The following is a 23,404-nucleotide window of genomic DNA, read 5'->3' on the forward strand; positions in this document are numbered from 1 at the left end:
TTTAAAGTATTGCCTAAAAGTATGTGTGACATACAGATACAGTAAAACAACTGAGGGTGGTATATGGAGGACCAATACCTAAGCAATGTGGATTTAGAGAACATTCCATTTTCCCTGAAGACACGTAATCTTCTCCTCTGTACTAATCTTCTCCAATAATGAGAACAATATACCTGATCATGCTTGGTTTTTGTTTTGTTTTTTTACACCTCCGTTGTGAAACTCAGAACTAAATTCAAACCCCAATCTCAGAAATTTATTGGTAACTATGCGTTTGCTTTGGATTTGCTTTCCTTCCTACCTGCACATTATCATTTCTCTGTAGAGGCTTCCACTGTAAACTGTGGAAAGTGGTGAGGTGCATTTAGGCGAGGAACATTCCAAATGAAAGAACTGAACAGTGTCCGTCTGATGAGCAAGGACTGACATTAGCTTAGCCTTTCATAATCTACGGGGCAGTTTTCACATATCCTTTCTTATATCATTTTTGTCTTCATTAGACTCCTAGCTACCTATTGGGGTAAATATTAGCATTATCCCCATGTCACAGATGGGAAGCTGGGCCATAAGGCCGCAAGAGGACCTGCGCGTGGTCCTGAGCTGAGAGCCAAATCTAAGTCCTCTGACTCCCATTCCCGTATTTCTTCTGTCACCATGCATCCTTTGTTTCGTCTGTTTAAAACAAGCCGGACAGCCCCCGGGCCGGGCGCGAGCGGCGGAGGCTGGCCCGGGCAGCGGCGGCGGCGGCGGCGGGCCGGGAGGCACGTGACCCCCGCGCGCCGGACTCCGGGGGCGGCCCTCTCCGGCTCCCGAGCAGCGGCGCGCGGGCTCTCCCTCCGCGGCCCCGGCCGGGGTCTCCGGCACGGCCGCTTCCTCCTAGTCGGCTTGGCTTCTCACAGGCGCGAAGCCCCATCCCTCGGACCGCAAAGCCGGCGGGCACCGCGGTGGCGACCCACGGCCCCCGCGCGTCCCAGAGTCACGCCTCCGAGCGCTTCGCCGGCGGCCCCCGCGGAGGACGAGGCGAGCGCCCACCCCCCCACCCCGGGGCTGGCTCCTGTCGCGTCCGCCCGCCAGCGTGCGCGGCTTCACGTCCGCCCAGCCCCCGTGCCCGCGCTCCGGTCCGCTCTCCTGTTACCTGCTCGCTTGGCGCTGAGAGCAGGTCTGATTTTGTTGGTGCTCCGAGTTTCCCCGAGCTCGGGGGCTGTGGGAGGTGGTGGGAATATTGGCAGTGGTTCCCTAAGCACACAGGCAGTCAGCAGGTTTTTCTTAAAAAACGGGGGGCGGGGAGGGCGGGGGGACCCCTCCCATCCTTCCCTCCGTAATTCCGTAAATAAGAGACTAAAGGTGGAAAAACACGAAAAAAAGCAGAACATCCTAAAGGAAAAAATACAAACGTTTCTTCTAATCTATCCCTTCGTCCCAGCCCAAGGACAACCACTGTTACTTGTTAGTGTCTGTCCTTCCGTGTTAATATTTTCTATGCCTGTAAAAACATACAGTTTTCTCCCCCACCCGGCCAAAATAAAGGCACCAAAATGGTCAGTCTTTTGTAGGGATTTTTGTTTGTTCGTTTGTTTTTTCTTCCTAGCAGCAAATCACGAACCTTTTTTGTACCAACCAATATTCTTCTACAGTGTGATTTTTAATGCTTGTACAGGATCCCATTATGTGGATATATCATAATTTATTTAATCAATACTCTGTTGCTTGGCATTTAAGTGGTTTCCATTTTTTTTTCAATACAATAATGCTGTGATGAGTACTCAAGAACGTACATTTTCATGCATTATTTTTGATTATATTCTTAAATTCTTGGAAGCAGTATTGCAGGGTCTAACAGTATGCACCGATTTAAGGCTTTACTCCGACAGTTCTACAGGGGTTTTAAAACATTATTTAATGTAAAAACAACATTAGAGCAACAATAATGAATTCCTCAAAAGAAATACCCACAAACTTCTTTCTCTGACAAATCAATTGTTTTTATTTGCTTATGTTCCTGGCCATATGCAAAGAGCATTTTTATAGGATTTTATTTCTACCGATGCCAGGCTATTATCATCCTCAGGAATGCATAACTCACACAGGCTACAGGGTGTAATTGAAACCATTTAGCTGAAAGGAAAGAGAAAAGAATCCCACTGAAATTCAGCAAAAGGCACTGGAGTCCAGCTAGGCCTGTTGGACTGGAGCTGGAAAGGTGTTCTGGATCTAAGGCAATTCTGGATCTAAGGCAGCTGGAGCTGGAAAGGCGTTCTGGATCTAAGGATCCAGGCCTGTTGGACTGGAGCTTGAAAGGTGTTCTGGATCCAAGCCGGCTTTCCAGAACTCCACAGGACTTCTTGATCTTCCCTCTAGCTCTGCCATTTACCTAAGTTAGCTACTCTTTGTGGTTTTGCTTCTTTCTCTCTCTACCTCTTAATTTCCGTTCATCTGGCGGACTTCCTCACACTTTGTATCTTTTCTCAGCTTACTATTTTCTAGTTCTTTATAACACATATGTTCACAGTCTCTCTTTCCCATCCTTGACCTCACGATCTATGTATCTTTTTTTTAAGATTTTATTTATTTATTTGCCAGAGAGAGAGAGGAAGAGAGCACAAGCAGGGGGAGCAGCTTGCAGAGGGAGAAGCAGGCTCCCTGCTGAGCAAGGAGCCCGATGTGGGACTCCATCCCAGGACCCTGGGATCATAAACAGAGCCGAAGGCAGACGCTTAACTGACTGAGCCACCCAGGCGTCCCTGATCATGTATCCTTTAAGCTTCATTTCCTGATGTGTTTTACCTGATTCTCTTGGTATTCCCCAAGTCGGATTCCAAAGGATGAGAAACCTGTTGTGCCAGTTCAGCCCTATTTGAGCAGAGTTTTGCAGCAAAGCATCTCAGAGGATGTTGGCTACTCTGGATCTGTTGCCCATTCTTGACCCAGTCAGTTGTGTGGAGAGGAGGGGTCATAGAGCCCCATGGCAAAGAACATGGTTGTTTAGGGCTACTCTGCTAAGCAGGTGCTTGTAGGTGATTCAGCTCCTTAAAAGGTGATCACTATCTATCTATCAGTTATCTATCAGTTAGCCCACCAGTAGCTGGGCTTTTATGTATAGTGCGATAATATAGATAAAATTATGTAGTGTGTTTTAATTATTGTTTTATCATAAACATATAAAGACTTCATATTTGTCCAGCTTAAATAGGCATAATAGTTCAGTCAGTGGATTGACTATGATTTATTTAAGCAATCTCCTACAATTAGATATTTAAATTCTGTTCTTTTAAAAAAAAATGTTAACCAATTTGGAATATTCTATAATGAACAACTTATCAGTGTATATTTTTACTTTTTCTTTTTGAATTTTTCTCTTAGGGGTGTATCACTTAGCAATGTTTTTCTTTTTTTAAACATTTATTTATTCATTTTTAGAGAGAGAGAGCAAGAGCAAGAGCCGGGGGCAGGGGCGTGGGGAGGAGCAGAGGGAGTAGGAGAGAGCATCTTGAGCAGACTCCACACTGAGCCCGAGGTGGGGCTTGATCCCACAATCCTGAGATCCTGAGATCACGACCTGAGCCGAAAGGAAGAGTGGAATGCTTAATCAACCATGCCACCCATGTGCCCCTAGCAATGTTTCTAACTGCAAAGAACAGAAAGCTTCTCTAAAGTTCTTTAAGAGATTTTTTTTTTTTTTCCATGTAACATGTCACTCAAAGGTAGATTTGGTTCTCTGGGCCTTTTTCTCATGTTCATATTCTCAAAATGAGTGCTGAAGCTCTAGGTATAATATCAGCATTCAAGGTAGAAAAGCGGAAGAGAGAATGCCATTCAGATCTTCCTTTTCTCTATTATCATCCTGAGTCACCTCCAGTAGACATAGACTTATGTCTCTTTGGCCAGAATTGTGTTACATGTTCACCCCTACCACTATAGGAGGCTACAAGAGCAAGCATCTTTCCAACCTCCTTATTTGGAAGCAGCACAGAAGAAAAGAGCTGGGAATGTGTACTAAACTGGGATTTCTGGTGTTGTCGCAGGGGCTTCTCGAAAGTGTTGAAGCTGTGAAAACATTCCTTCAAGTAAAATCTTGCCTGGAAGCGTATTTGGAAAAGCTGATAGTTCCCATCTCCCCTGAGGAAGCACCCTCACCTCCTGCTTCCTTGCCAAACCTGAAGCATGGCATTTAGGTTCGGTTGATCAGACATTCTTTCCTGTCTTTGAATGACGAGCACGTGACAGTGTGGGGGGTGATCGGAGGTCATTTTCCTCTCAGCAGCAATGCCACATGCACCTGACTGGTCTTGCTCTGTGACCTGTGGTTCCAGCTGCCTAGCACTCTGGAATTCTCGTTTCCTGCGTGTTTTCAGAACCTGGTTGTAGAGTTTCCCGGAGATTCTGCGAGCCTCTGAGTTTGTTTCAGCGCATTGACTTTTGGCTTAAGATAGGCAGGGTTAACTTCTTTTGCTTATAGCCCCAAGTCCTGACCAATACATACTCTCCCTAGCAGTGCCACGGACAGCCCTGTAGAACTTCTAAGGTTGCAAGGGGGCATAGTTTAAAATCTGCTGCCTTAGGATAAATCCCTTGGACTGGAATTAAGGGACAAAGGTACAAATAGTTTAAAGTTTCTTGATAATTATTGCCAAAGAGTGTTCCAAAAGTATTGTGAAAATTTACTTAACCACAAACATTGGGTATTATCGTTGTAACTTTTGCTAGTACGATGGCAGGGAAGTGGTTCCTGTTAGTGTTTTAATTTGCATTTATTTGAGAATATGAAGCTCAGCACTTTTCCTTATGTTGACTTATGGTTATATTTCTATTTATGGAAGATGTCTGTTTATTCAGGCTTTATTTTTTTCTGTTTACGACGTGAACTTCATATAATTTAGATATTCATTCTTTGAACACTTACTGCAAACATTTTTCTTGGTCTATTTTTATCTGCCTCTTGTTACTTTTCTTTGTACAGAAGCTTCACATTTTTATGTAGTAAAATCTGTTCATCTTTTCCTTTGTCATTTCTTCTTTTGCTTCAGGGCTTTAAAAGTTACTATTCCTCCAAAGATCTGATAAGTAGTGAATTCAATTTCCTGCTAGTTTTTCTGTGATTTGGCTTTCGTATATTTTAGTCTTTAATCTGGGATTTTGTTTTTTTTTTGAGTATTGTATGAATCTAAATAACTACATTGGCTTTTAGATTGATAGGCTTTTGTGAACAAGCCAAGCCTCTGGGTTTTTGTTTTGCTTTGTTTGGGGTTTTAGTAATGCAAACGAAATTGTCCAGGGACCAGGGGCTTGTTACTTGAGAGAAGTGTGAGTAAAGTGGAGAGAAAACTTTAGACAATTGAGATAGAAACAGAGACAGGGAAGCGCTGAATCAGAGACAGAAAAGCTGGAACAGAGAGTGAAACAGAAACAAAGAGAAGTGAGGAATCAAAGGTCAAGAAGCCAAAGGAGGGAAACCAAGATCCAGTGTAGGAGAGGGCTTAGGATGTCTCTGGGCCTGGAGCTTGGATGGGTGACCACAGAGGCTGTGGGAGTGACCAGCAGAGGCTGAGATGACACCAAGGGGCAACAACGGAGGGTCACCCTCTGCCACACTGCCCCATCCAACGTTAGCCCGTCCATGGGCCTGGGGAGGCCTCGCATTTCATTTGGGGCTCCCAATTTCCTCCTCATTCTCCAGTCAGCTCCAGGTCTGGGGATGGCAGAGCGTAGAGGAAAATATCTTTCCTCTTCTCCTATCTGTAGTCTTCCTTCTCTCTCGTGTCCTTTCCGGTCTGCCTTCAGGCAAGCATTCAAGGAAGATCCTGAAGACCAATCATCGTAAGTGGCCACCCATGGGGGCTGTATAAGCCAAATATCTCAGCCTGGCTCGGAAACCCTGTTATTATCCTATCTGAGGGGTTAAGTAACTGTGCCCAACAATAAAGGGTAGATCTGGATTCAAACCCTGGTCCCATCGAATTCCAAATCTTGCAGGTGTTTACCATGCATCAAGATATTGGGCTTATCTTATATCTCCACTAGAAATTATCTTCCCCAACATGCTTTCCTCGTCATCTCTGCTTATCCAGATGTCATCTTCCCATCACTGCCACCTTCCACATCCTATAGCTCAGGCTTCATTTGGCACTGAGGCCTTACTTATAGTCCAATCTTCTACTCTTCCTTAAATATTATGGTATTTTGTTTTGTCTCCCCATTGTAACCTGGGATGGTGTGTTTTACCTCTTTGGACTCCCTGCATTATTCTACACTGTGCTGCCCAATTGTTGGATCATTCACTCGATCACTCCAGGGAAGAGATGTGTTATGAAGCCAGCTAAGCTACTCCAGTGGGTGACTGGAGCTTATTCCCACTGAGAAATTATGAGACGTGATCTGGATTTTCCTAAACAAAAGTGAGGGAACTGCATCTCCTTAGAGTTATCGGCTGGCGGTTGTTCCGGGAGCGTGGGGGTGTGAGTTGGGAGTAGCGGGGCGGTGGGTGCTAATTCCCTGAACTGGCCTGCTGGTGGCAAGAATGGACTTGCACAGTTCAGAAAAATCCATCAGGCAAATAAATGAAATTCTTGAGGCATTGGGTCCCTGAGTACATTGCAAAGTCCCAGGATATGGGCAGGACTCAATCAGCAATGAATGAAAATATGTTTCCCCTGACTTTCCCACCCTAGTGTTATTAAATATTTGAACTTTTTAATTGTATAGGTGAAAAATAATACTGACTAAACAAAAATAGTAACTGTGTCATTTAAATTTTTATGTATAATTCACATAACTTTTATTTTTATTTTTTTAAGATTGTATTTATTTATCCATGAAAGACAGAGAGAGAGGCAGAGGCAGAGGGAGAAGCAGGCTTCCCGCTGAGCAGGGAGCCCGATGTGGGACTCTATCCCAGGATCCTGGGATCATGACCTGAGCTGAAGGCAGATGCTTACTGACAGAGCCACTCAGGCGCCCTCACATGACTTTTTTTTTTTTTTAAAGATTTTATTTATTTATTTGACAGAGAGAGACACAGCGAGAGAGGGAACAGAAGCAGGGGGAGTGGGAGAGGGAGAAGCAGGCTTCCCGCCGAGCAGGGAGCCCGATGTGGGGCTGGATCCCAGGACCTGGGACCATGACCTGAGCCGAAGGCAGACGCTTAACAACTGAGCCACCCAGGCCCCCTCACATGACTTATAAAAAAATTTAAAACTCACCATCCATCTAATACTTCTTTAACTATAAAGGACTCTGACATGTTCCAGTAAATGATCACACCCTCATCTCACCCTATAAGGAGGTGTTACTGTTATTTTCATTTTAAAGCACCAGTTAGAGAGCAAAGACATTTAGCGGCCTGCCCTAAACCATTCAGGTTGTCTGTGGTGGGGATGGAATTTGACATCAGGTTTTCTTACTTCAAAACCCATGCTCTTTTTACTGTACCTACGTGTCCTTTGGACAAAATTTTATCTTTCGAATGGGAGAAAACAGACCAGCCACTTAACCTGTCAGTTTTTTGATCTATAAAACAAAGAGTAGTGAACATCTGTTGTTTGTGTCTCTCCAGCATCCTCTCGCTGTTCTTCTGAGAGCATCAAAATGATCAACTGGGAATTTGTTAGAATTGCCAATTCTTGGGCTTCCCCCCCCCGCCCCGCCCCCCACAGTCTACTGAATCCGAAACTCCTGGGCTGGACCCCAGCATCTGTGTTTTCACAAGCCCTCCAGGTGATTCTGATTCATGCTGAAGTTTGAGAAACACTTGCTTAGGGGAAAGAACTTAAGTGATGCCATCTTGCCAACCCCAGGGGAAACCCTGCTTAAGACAAGAGCCATGTAGAAGAAGCACAGCTGAGAGATACAGAGAGTGAAAGAGTCCTAAAGACCCCATTTGAGACTCTGAGTCTGGTCCAGCTTGAAGTCAGTGCAACAGCCGTATCATGTAGTTACATGAACCAATACGTTCTTTTTATTTCAGTTTGAGTTGGGTTTCTGTCACTGGCCACCAAACACGTTCTGTTGAAGGGAACATTTGTTCCTCCTTAAGTTCCAAGGGGAGAGATTCTCTTCAAGCACTGGTTCTCCAAGTGTGATACCAGGATAGGCAGCATCAGCATCACCAGGGAACTTATTAAAAAACACAGTTTAGGGACACTTGGGTGGCTCAGTCGGTTGGGTGTCTGTCTTCGGCTCGGGTCAGGGTCCCAGGGTCCTGGGATCAAGCTCTGCGTCGGGCTCCCTGCTCAGCACGGAGCCTGCTTCTCCCTCTTCCTGCTGCTCCCCCTGCTTGTGTGCACTCTCTCTCATTCTTGCAAATAAATAAAATAAAATCTTAAAAAACAAAACAAAACACGGTTTTTCACACCCTCCCCCATACCTACCGAATCAGGGTCCTGGGGATGGAGCCTGGCAATCTGTGTGGGAATAAGTCTTCTTGGTGATTCTGATGTCCACTAAAATTTGAAAATCACTAGAGTGAGACTCCCAGACTCCCTCCCCACCCCTTATTCATCCTTTTCCACGAAGAAAATTATCTCATTATCTAATTAATGAGTTCAGCAGAATAATCTGGGCATGCTCAGTTTAACTCTTCCCTTTGTTGTCTTTGGCAGCCTGACTAAAGGGGCGCTCCTTCCGCGCTCCTGTATGTGCCACAGCTGTGCAGAGGCAGACCCCCCCCAAAAGATGAGGCCTGCAGGTTTTCCAGCCCTGCCTGGAACTCAGCGCTAAGTTTATTTGGGGAACAGCAGAGACAAGTCCACTTGGCCTCACATCTAAGCCATGTCCTCCAGTATAGCTCTTACCGGTAATAAAGCTGACATTTTTATCTCCATCTGTTGGTTTTCTGTGTCCAATTTCTCACTTGGTTCAGAACTTGGGTGAGGAAGAGGGCTGTTATTTATTGGGTCCCCTAATGCCCAACACTGACTAATATGGTTGCGGGGGGTGGAGTAGAAGATCTCTCAGGTGCCTTCCCTTCTTACATTTAGGGCATGGTGTCTCACGCTCTCTCACCAGTGCTCCTGAGTGCCCCGTGAAGAAAACCTTATTTGTTCTCACTAGACCACTGGTATTCCACCTGCGGGAGACAGAAAGATCCTGTGGCTCACGGGGCATAGGAGGGAAGATTGCAATCACAGAGCATTTCCTTTCAGTTCTCTTCCGAAACAGTGTAATCCTGTGGGGCAGGAATGGGGCCTCAAAACCACTGCATTTTAAAAAGCCTCCGAGGAGCTGTCTCCCTTGCCCTAGTGTCAGGTGCTACCAGCCATCTAACCTAAATCCATATGGCTGCATTTGAAGTTGTGTCCTATTCTGGAGGCCAGAGATGTCTTAGCTTACCATTTCCAAAGCAAAGACTTCCCTTTTCTCTCTTCCACGCTCCTGGTCTTTCACAGGTTCTTCGCAAATCTTTAAGACAGTCATAGGCACGGTCCTGGTAAGGGATGTGGATTAAAGAGGGGCCTGTTTGGAGCTCCATAAACCAGGCCTGGGTGCTACAGACAGCGTGATATTCAGGGTTCAGTCCCCTTACAGCAGCAGGCACAACTCTCTCCGGAAACACGCTGCAGGAAAGGAAAGGACAAAGCAGCCAGCACAGTTCAACCTGAGTGGTACGGGATGACAGAAGTACTTTGTGTGTATTGACCCTGATTCTTGTTCTTCCTGGAATAGTTAATTTTCCCAGATTATCTAACAAACACTAAATTTTCCATAGTTAGATTATATATGTACAACCTTGGCTCCTGCTTTGTCCGTATCGTTAAAAATTGTTAATAAACAATTTTTATTGGGGCACCTGGGTGGTTCAGTCAGTTGAGCATCTTAACTCTTGGTTTCAGCTCCGGTCATGATCTCGGAGTTGTGAGATCAAGCTCTGCGTTGGGCTCTGCCCTTGGTGCAGAGTCAGCTGGGGATTCTCTCTCTCCCTCTGCTCCTCCCCGTTCTCACTCTCTCTCTTAAATCAGTCAATCAATCAATCAATCAATCTTTAAAAATCTGTTCCTAAACATGACTTCATATTTTTTCTGACTTAAAAAAGAAGAGATTGGACTTCATTAAAATAGAAAAACTTGTGCATCAAAAGCCATATCAAGGAGTGAAAAGTCACAGAATGGGGACTGCCTCTGCAAATCACATCTCTGATAAGAATTTGCTATTCAGAATATATAAAGAACTCCTTGGGAGCCTGGGTGGCTCAGTCAGTTAAGCGTCTGCCTTCAGCTCAGGTCATAATCCCAGGGTCCTGGGATGAGTCCCTCATTGGGCTCCCTGCTCAGTGGGGAGTCTGTTTCTCCCTCTACCCTTCCCCCCTGCTCATGATCTCTCTCTCTTTCACTCTCTCTCTCAAATAAATAAATAAAATCTTAAAAAAAAAAAGAACTCCTGCAACTCAACAACAAAAAGACAACCCAATTAAAAAATAGGCAAAGAACTTGAATAGACATTTATCCAAAGATGTACAAATGGCAAATAAGCATATGAAAATATGCTCAACATCATTAGTCATTAGGAAAATGCAAATCAAAACTACAGTGAGATGCAACTTCATACCCAGTGGGATGACTAGAATCAAAAATGGAAAATAACAAGTGTTGATTAAGATGTGGAAAAATAAGAACCCTCCCACATTGCTGGTGGGAATTAAAATGGTGTAGCTGCTGTGTAAAATAGTTTGGCAGTTCCTCAAAAAGTTAAACATAAAATTACCCTTTGACCCAGTGATTTCACTCCCAGGCATATACCCAAAAGATCTGAAAACAAGAACTCAGATATTTGTGGGACGCCTGAGTGGCTCAGTTGCTTAAGCGTCTGCCTTCGGCTCGGGTCATGATCCCAGGGTCCTGGGATGCAGTCCCATATCGGGGTCCTTGCTCAGCGGGGAGTCTGCTTCTCCCTCTGCCTGCCGCTCCCCTGATTGTGTTCTCTCTCTCTCTGACAAATAAATAAATAAAATCTTAAAAAAAAACTTAAAAAAAAAGAACTCAGATATTTGTGTATGAATGTTCATAGCAGTATCATTCACAATAGCCAAAAGATGGAAATAATCCAAATTTCCATCAACAGATAAACGGATAAACAAATTGTGGTATATCCATACAATGGGGTACTATTTAACCAATAAAAGGAGGGAAGCATGAGTACATGCTACAACATGGAGGAACCTTGAACATTATGCTAAACAAAATAAACCAGACACCGAAGGACAAATGTTGTATGATTCTGCTTACATGAAATGTTTAGAATAGGAAAATTCATAGGGACAGAAAGTAGATTAGAGGTTACCAGGGGCTGGGGGTAGGAGAGAATGTGGAATTGCGAAAGAAAGAAAGAAAAGAAAGAGAGAGAGAGAAAGAAAAAGAGAGAGAGAGAAAGAAAGAGAGAAAGGAAGGAAGGAAAGAAGGAAGGAAGGGGAGAAAGAGTGAAATACAGGAAAACGCAAAGTAGGAAATAAAACTCTCCTGTGATCTCACTACTTAGGATAACTGAATATCCTACTGGCCTTTTTCCTTTTCATCTATTCATAATGATTAAGTACAAAAGCTTTGAGCCACTCATAGGTTCAAATATACACTCTGCCATTTATTAGCTACATGACATCTCTGTGCGTCAACTTTTTTGTAAAATACAAATAATAATAGAACCCACTTCAGATGGTTGATTTGTGGATTAAATTGGATAATAGGTTTTCAGTAATTAGCACAATGCCAGGCTCCTGGTAAGTGCTCAGCAAATGGTAGCTATTATGTATATATTTTATATTTTCGTATATACTGATTTGTATCCTATTCTCATTTTCCCATACAAATAAAAATTATTTTTAATGCCAAGTAGTATCCATATTCATATTGTAGCATCGTTTATTTAACCGAGTCTCTGTTGTTGAATATTTAAGTAGGTTTGATTTTTCATTATTTAAAAAAGATACAGCGGTGGACACTCTTGCTTGATTCTTCCTGGCAGCCACTGCCTGGAAGGGGGAGTGTGACTTTGACCCTGCTCCGTCTCCTGGGCTCTGGGGCTCCCAAGGCAGTGCACTGCATTGAGTCAGGCACCAAGCTGGGAGACAGAATCTGAGTTCCAGTTGCGCTTCTGCTCTATCTCTAGGCAGTGCTGGGGACCCCTCTTTTCTATCTGGGCCTTTGCTTCCCCACCTTTAAAATGAAAGCTTTAGCGGGAATGATCTCAGGGTGCTTTTTCTGCTCTAGGGCTCTATGATTCTCCGATGATTCTCCACTAAACTATGGATTCCTCCGGCTCTGTTGTGGCCTTCCTCAGGGCTGTGTGTGTGTGCCCACGCTTCAGCGTGTGTTTCAGTTTCTATTCTTAGCAGTGTGATCTTTAAACAAGGAATAGATTTGTGCATCTGTCTCATCTCAGATGCATGCAGCTCCTGCTGGGCTGTTTCGTTCTCTATCAGCCATTCATTCACATTAGAAGCAGAGGCCCATTAAGGAAATAAGGGGATGGTGCGCTTCCATCAACCATGGTAAGAACTGAACGCTCTCTGATCTGGGGTTTGGCCCTCTTTGGTTATCAGGCCTGGGCTCTGTCTGACCCAGCTATAGATGAGGTCAGGGGGATCTTCGTTTCAGCAGTACCTCCTTCCCCACTCCACCCCTAGTTCCTTTCTCTGGGATGGGCCAGGGATGGTATTTGGGCAATGTTGGTTTTTAGAGATGGTGAGTCACCAACATTCCAGATGCGAAGGTCATTGTTTGTTCTGAAATAGAGTGGACATGGATGAGTCTATTCTCCTCCAAGAGTTCTCAGTTATGGAGATGTCTCAGGGTTACTCTGGATATTTAAATATACAACTTCTGAGTCTTGGTCTGCAAACTTATTTATCAAGATGGGGGGTAGGGGAGCCCAGGTTCTTCATTTTAAGGCGATTACAGGTGATTCAGATGTGCATCCCAGTTGGAGAGCATTGGCAGATAGTAGTAAGATTGGCAAACGCTTAAAGCCCACAAAGTTCAGGCAGGTCCCATCAATCGGGTTGGGTCCAATAGGACTGCTGGCAACTTTGAGGAACAGGAGCATCCAGACCTTTTCTCAAGGGCAGCCTGTACTTACATGGACCCAGTTGTCACATGATAATGTTGACCTGGTGTTACTAGATGGTCCCTTTAATTTTATTGGGAAGAGTTAGAAATCCAGATTTGTTTGTGAAATATCCTATTTTAAAATATTGATAACTCAATTACATATTGGTAATTCAATTAAAAAATTGAATTATGCACCAAAACATATCTGCTGGCCAAATCAGGTCTTGAATCTGCCTGTTGAAGTTTCTTGACAGCCCTTTAGCTAGACAGTCACTCAACTTAAGCCAAAATGATGCGTCCAACAGTTTTCTTGATTGGTAGCATTACACCATCTCTGTGTTGTGAGGCTCTTCGGGGTTCTGGGTAACATCCAGTTTGGCATGAGGTAAAGTGTTCTAAGCAGGGGAGTCAGAAGACCTGTGTCCTGCTAACAACTTGCTAGATGACACTGGGAAAGAAATTCTTTCCCCAGTCACAGGATTTCTTTCGGTAAGGTAAGGGGGATGATCTCTACCATTCTTTCCAAGTTTGTAGGTCATTCTTTTTGTAAAGATTTACATACTTATCTATTTTATTCCAGCTACTTGAGAAGCAAACTTTTCAGATTAAGATGAAAATTCATCTTTATTTGGCTTTGAATGACAACTAGTTTTTTCTTTCCCATATTCTCCTATGTCATCAATGATTTGTTTTTGTAAAGGTTTTCTTTTTTTTTTTTTTAAGGTTTTATTTACTTGACAGAGAGAGACACAGAGAGAGAGGGAACACAAGCAGGGGGAGTAGGAGGGGGAGAAGCAGGCTTCCTGCAGAGCAGGGAGCCCAACGCGGGGCTCGATCTCAGGACCCTGGGATCATGACCTGAGCCGAAGGCAGACGCTTAAAAACTGAGCCACCCAGGCGCCCCAAGGTTTCTTTTTGTGTAGGCTTTTGGGGTATTTTTTAAGGGCAAGAAAACATTTTGAAATAGAAGTCTAGGTGCAGTTGAGCCTATACGCTTCTTGCTTGCTGAACACTCAAATTTGAATCAAATAATAATAATAAAAAAAGGAATAGAGTTGATACAGGGGACATCTTGAAGTAAAAAGACATTTCCTTGATAGCTCAGATAAAATCCTGCAATTGAATCTTTTCTTCCCATAGTTTTATTAAAATATAATTCATATACCATAACATTCACTTTATTTATTTATTTTAAAAAAGATTTTATTTATTTATTTGACAGAGAGAGAGACAGCGAGAGAGGGAACACAAGCAGGAGGAGTGGGAGAGGGAGAAGCAGGATTCCCGCCGAGCAGAGAGCCCGATGTGGGGCTCAATCCCAGGACCATGGGATCATGACCTGAGCCAAAAGCAGACGCTTAATGACTGAGCCGCCCAGGCGCCCCCATAACATTCACTTTAAAAAGTATATAATTCAATGGTTTTTAGTATTTTCACAGAGTTGTGCAACCATCATCACTCTCTAATCTCAGAATATTTTCCTATCTCCAGAAAGAAACCCCATACCCATTATCAGCCACTCAGCATTTTCCCCTCAGTCCTGGCAACCATTAATCTACTTTCTGCCTGTATGGATTTTCTTACTTTGAACCTTCCATATAAATGGAATTATATAATATGTGCCCTTTTGTAACTGGCTTCTTTCAGTTAGCATCATGTTTTTAATGTTCCTCCCTGTTGTAGCATGTACTAATACCTCATCATTTTTTATTGCCAAATAAAATTCTGTTGTATGAATATACCACATTTTGTTTATCCACTCATCAGTTGATGGACAATTGGGTTATTTCTACTTTTTGGCTAGTATGAATATGCTGCTATGAACTTTCATGTACAAGTTTTTGTATGGACATATGTTTTAATTTATCTTGGATCTATACTGAGGGGTGGAATTTCTGGGTTATATGGTAAGTCTATGTTTAACCTTTTGAGGACATGCCAGACTGATTTCCAAAGCAGCGACACCATTTTACATTCTTACCAGCAGTGTATGAGAGTTCTAGTTTTTCCACATCCTTGTCAACAGTTGTTATTATCTGGCTTTTTTATTATGGTGATCCTAGTGGGTGTGAAGTGGTATCTCATTGTAGTTTTGATTCCACAGTTGAATCTGTTCCTGATTGCCCTGACCTAGACTATATACCCACCCTCCAGCTAATAACTGTGGTAGTGGAGGTTGATAATCTTAAGTGAATTAGAGTGAACCCCTGGAGCTTGGGGTGGGTGCCATTCATAAACTAGAGGGGAAATTTGGAGATACTATTTGAAAGGAGGGAGAAATGGATGGCTCAGAGGCAACCGGCACATGTTTTCTATAGGATGGGTTTGCTTGCTTGGTTTCAGGAATTGTCCTATACACAGGCATCGTAGTGGTGCAGAGTAGGAAGGAAAGGAAATCTTGGGCAGGACTCAGGCATAGAAGCGGCTCACATATAGGTGGATTGAAAGAGATTCTACTGAAAATAGGCTGGTACTTCAGAAGGCAAGGAGCATAATAAGCTGGACACTTTGTCATCTTCTTGGTCCTGAAGGATTATGGGAAATTATAGGGCTAGGCAGACATCCAGAGACATTTGTGGGAAGATTAACTGGCCTTTTCTCAGCGTTTCTTTGAGGTGGGCTCATCTTCCTTTTCTCTCTCCTTTTTCTCCTTTTCACATTGATGATAATATCTGTCATTGAGGCCTTTCTGGCTATTACTACTGTGTGACAAATATTTTGCTCTCCCCCACCTCAAAAAAATAGGTGTTTAAAACAACCATTTTGTACCACACTAAAAAAATATAAAAAGAGTTTGGCAACTAAATGCAATGCTTGAGCCAGGACTGGATCCTGTGCTAGGAGGGAAAATGCTCTAAAGCACATTATTGAGTCAAGTGACAAAATTGGAATATCAATGTAGATTAGATGAAAATATTCATATCAATATTAAATTTACTAAAGTTGATAACCGTATACTCTGGTTATATGAGATAATATCCCTATTCTTAGGAAATATACACTGAAGTACTTAGGGGCAGAGGGCCATAATGTCTGTAACTTACCCTTAAATGGTTCAAAAAATTCATTTTTATATATGGATTATATATATGTGTATAAAATCATAAATTTATATATGTGTGTTTCCTATATATATATATGAAAGAGAGAAATAGGGGGGTAAAATGCTCACAGTAGTGGAATTGGGTAAAGGTGGTGTATGGGTGTACTTTATACTTTACACGTGGAAATAATTTCTAAATGAAAAACTGAAAGAAGCACAACAAGTTTACTACTTCATTTGGCTCATGATTTTGTGGGTCAGGAAGGGCTAGCTTGGGCGGTTCTTGCTTGGGGTCTCTCATGCAGCTGCAGTCAGATGCCAGGAGGGACTGCCCTCATCTGAAGGCTTGACGGCATTGGGTATCCAAGATGTCTCCCAAGGCCGGCAGTAGGAGCTCAGCTGTACCTTGGACTTGCATGCTTACATGTGGCCTTGCTAGCATGGAAGTCTTGGGGGTGGCCAAACTTCTTACTTTGCTTCCCCCAGAGTGAGAATCCCAAGAGAACAGGTGGAAGCTGCACAGCCCCTTCTGACCCGTCTGGCCTTGGAAGTTATACAGCATCTTTTCTGCTGCATTCTGTTGGTTCCAAGGAAGTCACTAGGTAGTGCCCAAGAACTTGCAGTCCTGTCCCCAAACTGGCATAAAATCTTACTGCATGCCAAGGCACTGTTTTATGTGCTTTATAGGTATTAACTCATTTGATTCTTACGGAAAAAAACAAAAACAACGACAACAAAAGCAACCCTTATGGTAAGTAGTCTTACTTTCCTTAGAGAAGACAACACTTGGGGCACACAGTTTCAGTTCCCAACATCACACCTTTAGTGGAAGAGCTAAGATTTGAATCCAGACAGTCTGGCCCCAGAGCCTATGGCCTTATCTACTACCCAACACTACCTCTATCTACATAAAGCTGTGATTCCCGCTACATTTGGTTAAACTGCCATACACACAGATAATCACTTAAAAAAAAGATTATTTATTTGAGAGAGAGAACTAGTGGGAGGGTTAGAGGGAGAGGAAGAGAGAATGGCAAGCAGACTCCCTGCTGAGCACAGAGTCAAAAGGCGGGGCTCCATCCCAGGACCCTGAGATCAGGGCCTAAGCTGAAACCGAGAGTTGGAGGCTTAACCAATTGTGCCACCCAGACACCCCCATAATCCCTTTTCACTCACAATCACTGGCATGCAGACTTCCCCAATACGTTCAAAATCATGTGACACAATTCTTACCTTCTCAGCTCTGACTTTTGCACATGCAGTTTCCTTTCCTTGGAATACCTTTCTTCTAATTATTCACCTGTCTCTATTATTTATTCTTCAGATCTTTTAGGAAGCCTTCCTTGACCACCCAACTCTCAGGTGAATGCTTCTGCTATGGGCACACATGCTGCATGATGCTTAATAGTTACAGCGCTTATCATAATGCCTTATAGTTTTGTCATTGTCCTGGCTGTCTCCCCCACTGGACTCTAAGTTCCCTAAGGGCAGGGACACTGCTTTGTTCAGGAAAGGATCTCTAGCACTGAGTACAGTGCCTGGTATGAAGTATGTACATAATTACAAAGTAACCTCTCACTTATACTCCTCTAGACAATGACCAAATATTTCTCACACATACATGCAGCCACTAGGACGCTCTCCTGACACATACAAGGCTGTCCCATTCACTCTTGTCCATGCACCCTCAATCACTGTGACTTATTGCCCATGCTCAGTCTCTGTCATGTTCCTCACACACCCTCACCACTGCAACCCATCACACACAATTACTGTGACACAGCTCTGATCCTCAATCACTGTCACACACTGTTTTTCACACAATCATGGTCACCATCTGTACTCTTATAACAGGGTATTTACTCTCCTATAAAAACTGAGTTAAGATGACAACAGCTCTATTTTTCACACACGCCTTCACATACTGTATTTTTTTATCCACATAATCCCTGACAATCCCTGGCATTACACAGTTATGGTCACACACTGTCTACTGTCTTCTTCCTACTCCCACTTGACACCCACTTCCCCTTACACGCGCACGCGCGCGCGTATACACACACACACACACACACACACACACACACACTCTCTCTCACAGTCAAGGGATCGGAGGGGTCCGGCCGCGGGGGTCTGAGCCGCCCTCTGTCAGCGCCAGAATCTCACTCCCACACCGTACACACTTACACACTTACACACTTACACTCACTCGGTCACTCAACTCACTCTCATGGTCGAGGGACCGGAGGGGCGGGTCCGCGGGGGTCTGAGCCGCCGGGGGGTCAGCGCCTGAGTCTCAGCCCCGGCCAGCGCGGCCCCGCCCCGCCCCGCCCCCTCATGCATATGCAGCACCTCAGCCTAGCAGCCCGGCCCCCAGACGGCCATTTGTAGCGGCGCTGGAGGCTGCGTTCCGCAGGCGCTGCGGAGACGTGTGGAGGAGCGCGCCCCCCGGCCGCTGCCGCCCCTGGCCCCTGCGGTCCTCCCGCTTCTCCGCGCTTCGGGCGGGACCCGGCCAGCCCGGGCGCCGCGCCGCCGCCCGGAGCGGCCCTCCCGGCAGCTCCCGGCGCCCGGGACCCCCGCCCGCCGCTCGCCCGCAGCCCGCCGGCCGCACACGTCTCCGGAGCCGGGCCTAGGGCGGGCGGCGGCTCGGCGTGGCCGGGCGGGCTCGGCGGCGTCCCCATGGCCGCGGCCGGCTGGCGGGACGGCTCCGGCCAGGAGAAGTACCGGCTCGTGGTGGTCGGCGGAGGCGGCGTGGGCAAGTCGGCGCTCACCATCCAGTTCATCCAGGTGCCTGGAGCGGGCCTGCCGGGGGCGCCGGGGCGGCGGCGGGCGGGTGCTCGCGGTACCTGTGGCGGGGCGGCTGCCGCGACCCCGCCCCGGAGGCGCCGCGCGGGCCGGGGGCGGGTGTTGGGGGGGGGTGCGGGCCGGGCTCTGCCCTCCTGCCCTGTGGCCGTGACGCCGCTCTCCTGCCTGCCCGGCGCCCTGCTCGGCGTCCCGGGAGTCGGGCTTCTCAGGAATGTGTCCGGGAGGGCGGAGCTGGCAGGGTGGGAAGCGCCGATCCACCTTATCGCTCCGGTCGGGGCCGAGCCCTCCCGGGAGGCTGCGCCGCCGCGCCGGGCTTCCTGCCCCGCGGCCCGGGCTCGGGGCGTCGGGTGTGGGGCTGAAGCCCCTCGCGCTGGGCTTCCAGCCACCGCGGCCGCCTCCTGCACCGTCGGTGCGATCGCGGTGGCAACTTGGCCGCGGCTCCGCGTGGTCTGCGGGTTTCTCCGTGCACGCCGAGCCGGAGCTGCCCGCTTCGAGCTGTGTGTTTCTCTTTGTGTGTGTTTGTGCTTTTCTTTTAAGTAATCTCCTGGGTAATATGTCCGGGTGGGAGTGTGTGATAATGCCCGAGGGAAATGGTGGCTTCGAGGAAGTTAAGAATGTTCTCCGATAGGGGTGAGACCATTTCCTAGGAATTCCTGGTGCCTTCCTGCTTCTCGCTTTGCCAAGGTGAAGTTTGGGATGGGCCAGGCTAGGAGATGACCGACCGGGGCGTGCCTTCTAGATCTGTTCCAATAACCCACTCCTCCACTCCCTGCTCTCTCTGGTTGCTAGAGGCGAAAGTCAGGGCTTGTGGTAAAGAAAAGGGCGTTGGAATTCTTCATTCTTAGGATTTGCTCTTGTTAAGAGGTTTGAGTGATCTTTTTCGGGATTTTAAAAATGGGAAACCCAGATGTCTCTCTGCTTTTGTCCACCTAAAAGGTGTGGCACATGCTGGGAGAGAACGAAGGTACCCCTTTATACAGGTTGAAAAGATACTCTTACTATATCAAGAGTACTGTTAAGATGCTTTGGTGAAGAATTAATTTCTGGTTTCCGTTTCATCCATTTGTTATCAGCTGGGATACTTAAATGGCTATTTCACTTAGAGTAACATTAAAATACAGAGTACTGTTAACATAAATGTGATTGTTACCTTTCACATTGACTAAATGAGCAATAATGCTGTTATAATATTTCAAGGGGTTAAAAACTACTGCTAAAACCTTTGTGTCCAGGAAGAGAAGATGTTTATGTAATGAGCATTTACAGTATGCTCATTAAGTGGGTTAAAAAAAAAATCACACTGAGTAAGAGGTGAGATTGGTTTAAGTTTCGCAGGCTGCAGAATCAGGGCCGGCATTTTCGTAGGGCCGAGAGAGACTTTAACTGATGGCAAAGCAAAACAATTTATAGCTTAACCTTTCTTTGGGGACTGTAGTTGGGGGGGGCCGGCAGTGGTGGTGAGGAGTGAGAGAAGAATCCTGGGTTCCAGTATTAGTAAAGTGTCACCTGAAAGGTTAAACTACACATACTTAGGTCCTTTGTGGGGAGGGACCATCTGAATGTATTTAAATCTGTAGGTTATTTAATTAAGGTATTGGAACCTTTTGTTTTTGGGAAATAGTTTTAGAAACTGCTAAGATAACAATAATTGCTGTTTTTAAAAATGATTCTCTAGAATTCATTTGTTAAAGAAACACCTCCTTTATGAATAGTACTGTACTAGATAAAAAAAGTAAAGGAGGCGTGTATGGATGAGAAACACACACACACATATATATATATACATAGAGAAAAAGTGAGCTTTGAGTCAGCTTAAGCGTCTGTCTCTTGCTGTGTCATTTATTGGTTGTGAGAACACTGCCAGAATATTCAGCTTCACTGAGTCTCAATTTAATCATCAGCAAAATGGATGGGATCACACATTGTTTATAATCCTTTAAATTACGGGAATGTTCTTAGCACTGTGTCACATAGTATGTACTCAGTTAATGATGGCTATTAGTATAAGTGTCTGTGTATAATTCTGTAACACATTTAAATGCAAAGGGAATTCGGAATTGGGGAAAAGTCAATTTGGGAAGAATTGATAAAAGGACTGTATAGGCTTTGTGGGAGGGAGAGAGAATGCATCTTATGTGAGTATGGGGGAAGATACATGCTAGTTTGGAGAGAGAGAAGGCAGGCAGGGAGGGGAGTGGGAGAGGCAGATGAGTTGGAGCCAGTGAAAGGGGGCTCTGACTCCAAGGAGACCTGCAGAGGTAGAAGCCAGTCCACCTGGATGGAGTCTCAACTCTGCCACTTGCTGCATGTATAACGTTAGATAAATTACCTAAACTCTCAGTACCTCAGTTTTCCCCATCTGTAATCTGGGGAAATTGAAAGTACCCCGCATACTCTTGTGGTGAAAATTAAATGAGTTGACCTATGTCAAGAGCTTAAAACAATGCCTAGTGCATAATAAGTCTACAGACATTATTATTGTGAGATTAATCTTATACTGTGGATCTAAAGTGACTATTTATCATCTACACTTAATAGAGCCACTATTTATTGTCTGACTCTTGGGAAATTAAAATTCATTCTGCTGTGATTGTCTAGCAGTAGTAATTGGAGGGCGAGGAGATGGCAGCAGGATAATAATCTTAACAAGTGGAAGTCCGTTCTCGTAGGAGATCAGGATGACACAAATTGGTTTTATTTACTTTTTAAGTCTTCTGAAATGACACTTTTTGGTGTTCAGTATATATTTTTCTATTATATAATCTTGAGCAGAAAAAATATGGTAAATTGGTGAATGGAGAATTTAAAAACAACTTTGTCTTTAGCCTTGACTTTCTTTAACCTTAGATGTACTTGGGACCTATGCATATGAAGAGCTGCAAAATAGGAAATTAAGGCAATAATTACTTAATTGAGGTGCCTTTTCCTCTTTAAAAATGAATTTAGCAAATTATAAAGTGTATAAAAATGTAAAATATGTGGAGTTAATCTTTCTATTCATAGTTTTTTGAAAAATGTTTTTAAGTTTTGTTGGTAAATAGAATACCTAAAAGAGTAAACTGTAATTAGGAAATGATCTTAACATTGTACAGAGTGAAGTGGAGAGTGTTTTGCATATCTGGATTCTGGGTCTCCCTATTCAGGTGATGTTGAGGACTCTCTTAATCTCTCAATCTTTTCAAGGCTTCATTTTTTTTTTTTTTTTAAAGATTTATTTATTTGACAGAGAGAGAGAGAGCACAAGCAGGCAGAGAGGCAGGCAGAGGGAGAGGGAGAAGCAGACTCCCCACTGAGCAGGGAGCCTGATGCGGGGCTTGATCCCAGGACCCTGGGATCATGACCTGAGGTGAAGGCAGCCGCCTAACCGACTGAGCCACTCAGGCGCCCCCCCCCCTTTTTTTTCTCCATAAAATGTTGAGTTTGGGTGAACAAATTTCTGCGCCTTTGAAACTCTAGGTTCTTTCTTATTTAGTTAACTAGCTGTGTGTCTTTAGTCAAGTTTCTTGGGTTCTCCAAGCCTCAGTTTCCCTATATGAAAAGGGAGACTAATAGTATCTTTAGGGTTTTTGGAATAAATACAATAATGCATGCAAATCATTTGGCACAGTGCCATCTACAGAGTAAGTTGATAATAATTGTTACCTGGTTTTATTTGCTGCTATTACTATCTTGTTCTTCCAAAACAAAATTTGTAATTTCTTCATTTTTCCTTGACACATAATCTGGTCTATTAAGTCTTCAGCAACCCCCACCTCCCACCCCAGCTTCAAACTCCCCTCTTCACATTGTGTGGTCTTTAGGTGGTAAATGTTGATACCGTTTTGAGTTGGGGAAACTTATCAGTTGCAAGTTGATTTTTAGGAAATTTGGAGTAATTATTGGGGTTTTGAGTTAATGCTTTACCTGGTAACTCTCAGAAGAGAACATATGTGTTTTACAGAATTAGAGGAATTTCCCAGCTTCTAGTCTTTGTTTAGCATCCTCACTTTATTGAGCAGTTTGTCAGATTTTGAGCTGTGTAGGGGGTAGTTGATTGCTCACATGTTGAGTGTTAGTCAGTCTTGCAACCTGTTAGTCTGGACCTGACTCAGACATTACGTTTTACTCAGAGTTTGTCTTTTGCTGAATGCTTTTTCATTGACTTTTCCTGGGGCAGAGATCCTAGAAGAGATTTCAAGACTCATGTATTTATGTTATAGTTAATTGATCCATGTGTGAAGGGCGTGAGTTTAGGTTCTGAAATTGGTGCTCTCTACTGCAGTGTCTTGAAGACACTCTCTGCAATTAGAAGTCACTTAAAATAACTCGTGCCTGTGAATTTGAAACTATAGACTTATTTAAAAAAATTTTTTTTTTAAAGACTTTATTTATTTATTTGAGAGAGAGAGAATGAGAGAGAGCACATGAGAGGGGGGAGGGTCGGAGGGAGAAGCAGACTCCCTGCAGAGCAGGGAGCCCGATGCGGGACTCGATCCAGGGACTCCAGGATCATGACCTGAGCCGAAGGCAGTCGCTTAACCAACTG

At 44.5% G+C, this 23,404-nt stretch overlaps 1 protein-coding gene and 1 long non-coding RNA gene across 2 annotated transcripts in view; both read left to right on the forward strand.

Annotated features, from left to right (window-relative positions):
* The first annotated feature begins 12,077 nt into the window (after nt 1-12,077).
* On the forward strand, nt 12,078-14,773 carry LOC145716188 (uncharacterized). The gene is made up of 2 exons (XR_014138686.1): nt 12,078-12,472; nt 14,258-14,773. It is a non-coding gene; the product is annotated as an uncharacterized LOC145716188 (long non-coding RNA).
* A 3,709-nt stretch (nt 14,774-18,482) lies between these two features.
* The window catches only part of RRAS2 (RAS related 2), a 75,755-nt gene continuing 70,833 nt past the window's right edge, over nt 18,483-23,404 (forward strand). The window contains exon 1 of the mRNA XM_081798552.1: nt 18,483-18,861. Coding sequence (XP_081654678.1) covers nt 18,754-18,861 — 108 coding nt within the window. The 5' untranslated portion in view covers nt 18,483-18,753. The remainder of the gene's footprint in view (nt 18,862-23,404) is intronic.

The sequence above is a fragment of the Leptonychotes weddellii genome, chromosome 11 (genome assembly GCF_054177405.1).
Source record: "Leptonychotes weddellii isolate Sample4059 chromosome 11, ASM5417740v2, whole genome shotgun sequence".
NCBI lineage: Eukaryota > Metazoa > Chordata > Mammalia > Carnivora > Phocidae > Leptonychotes > Leptonychotes weddellii.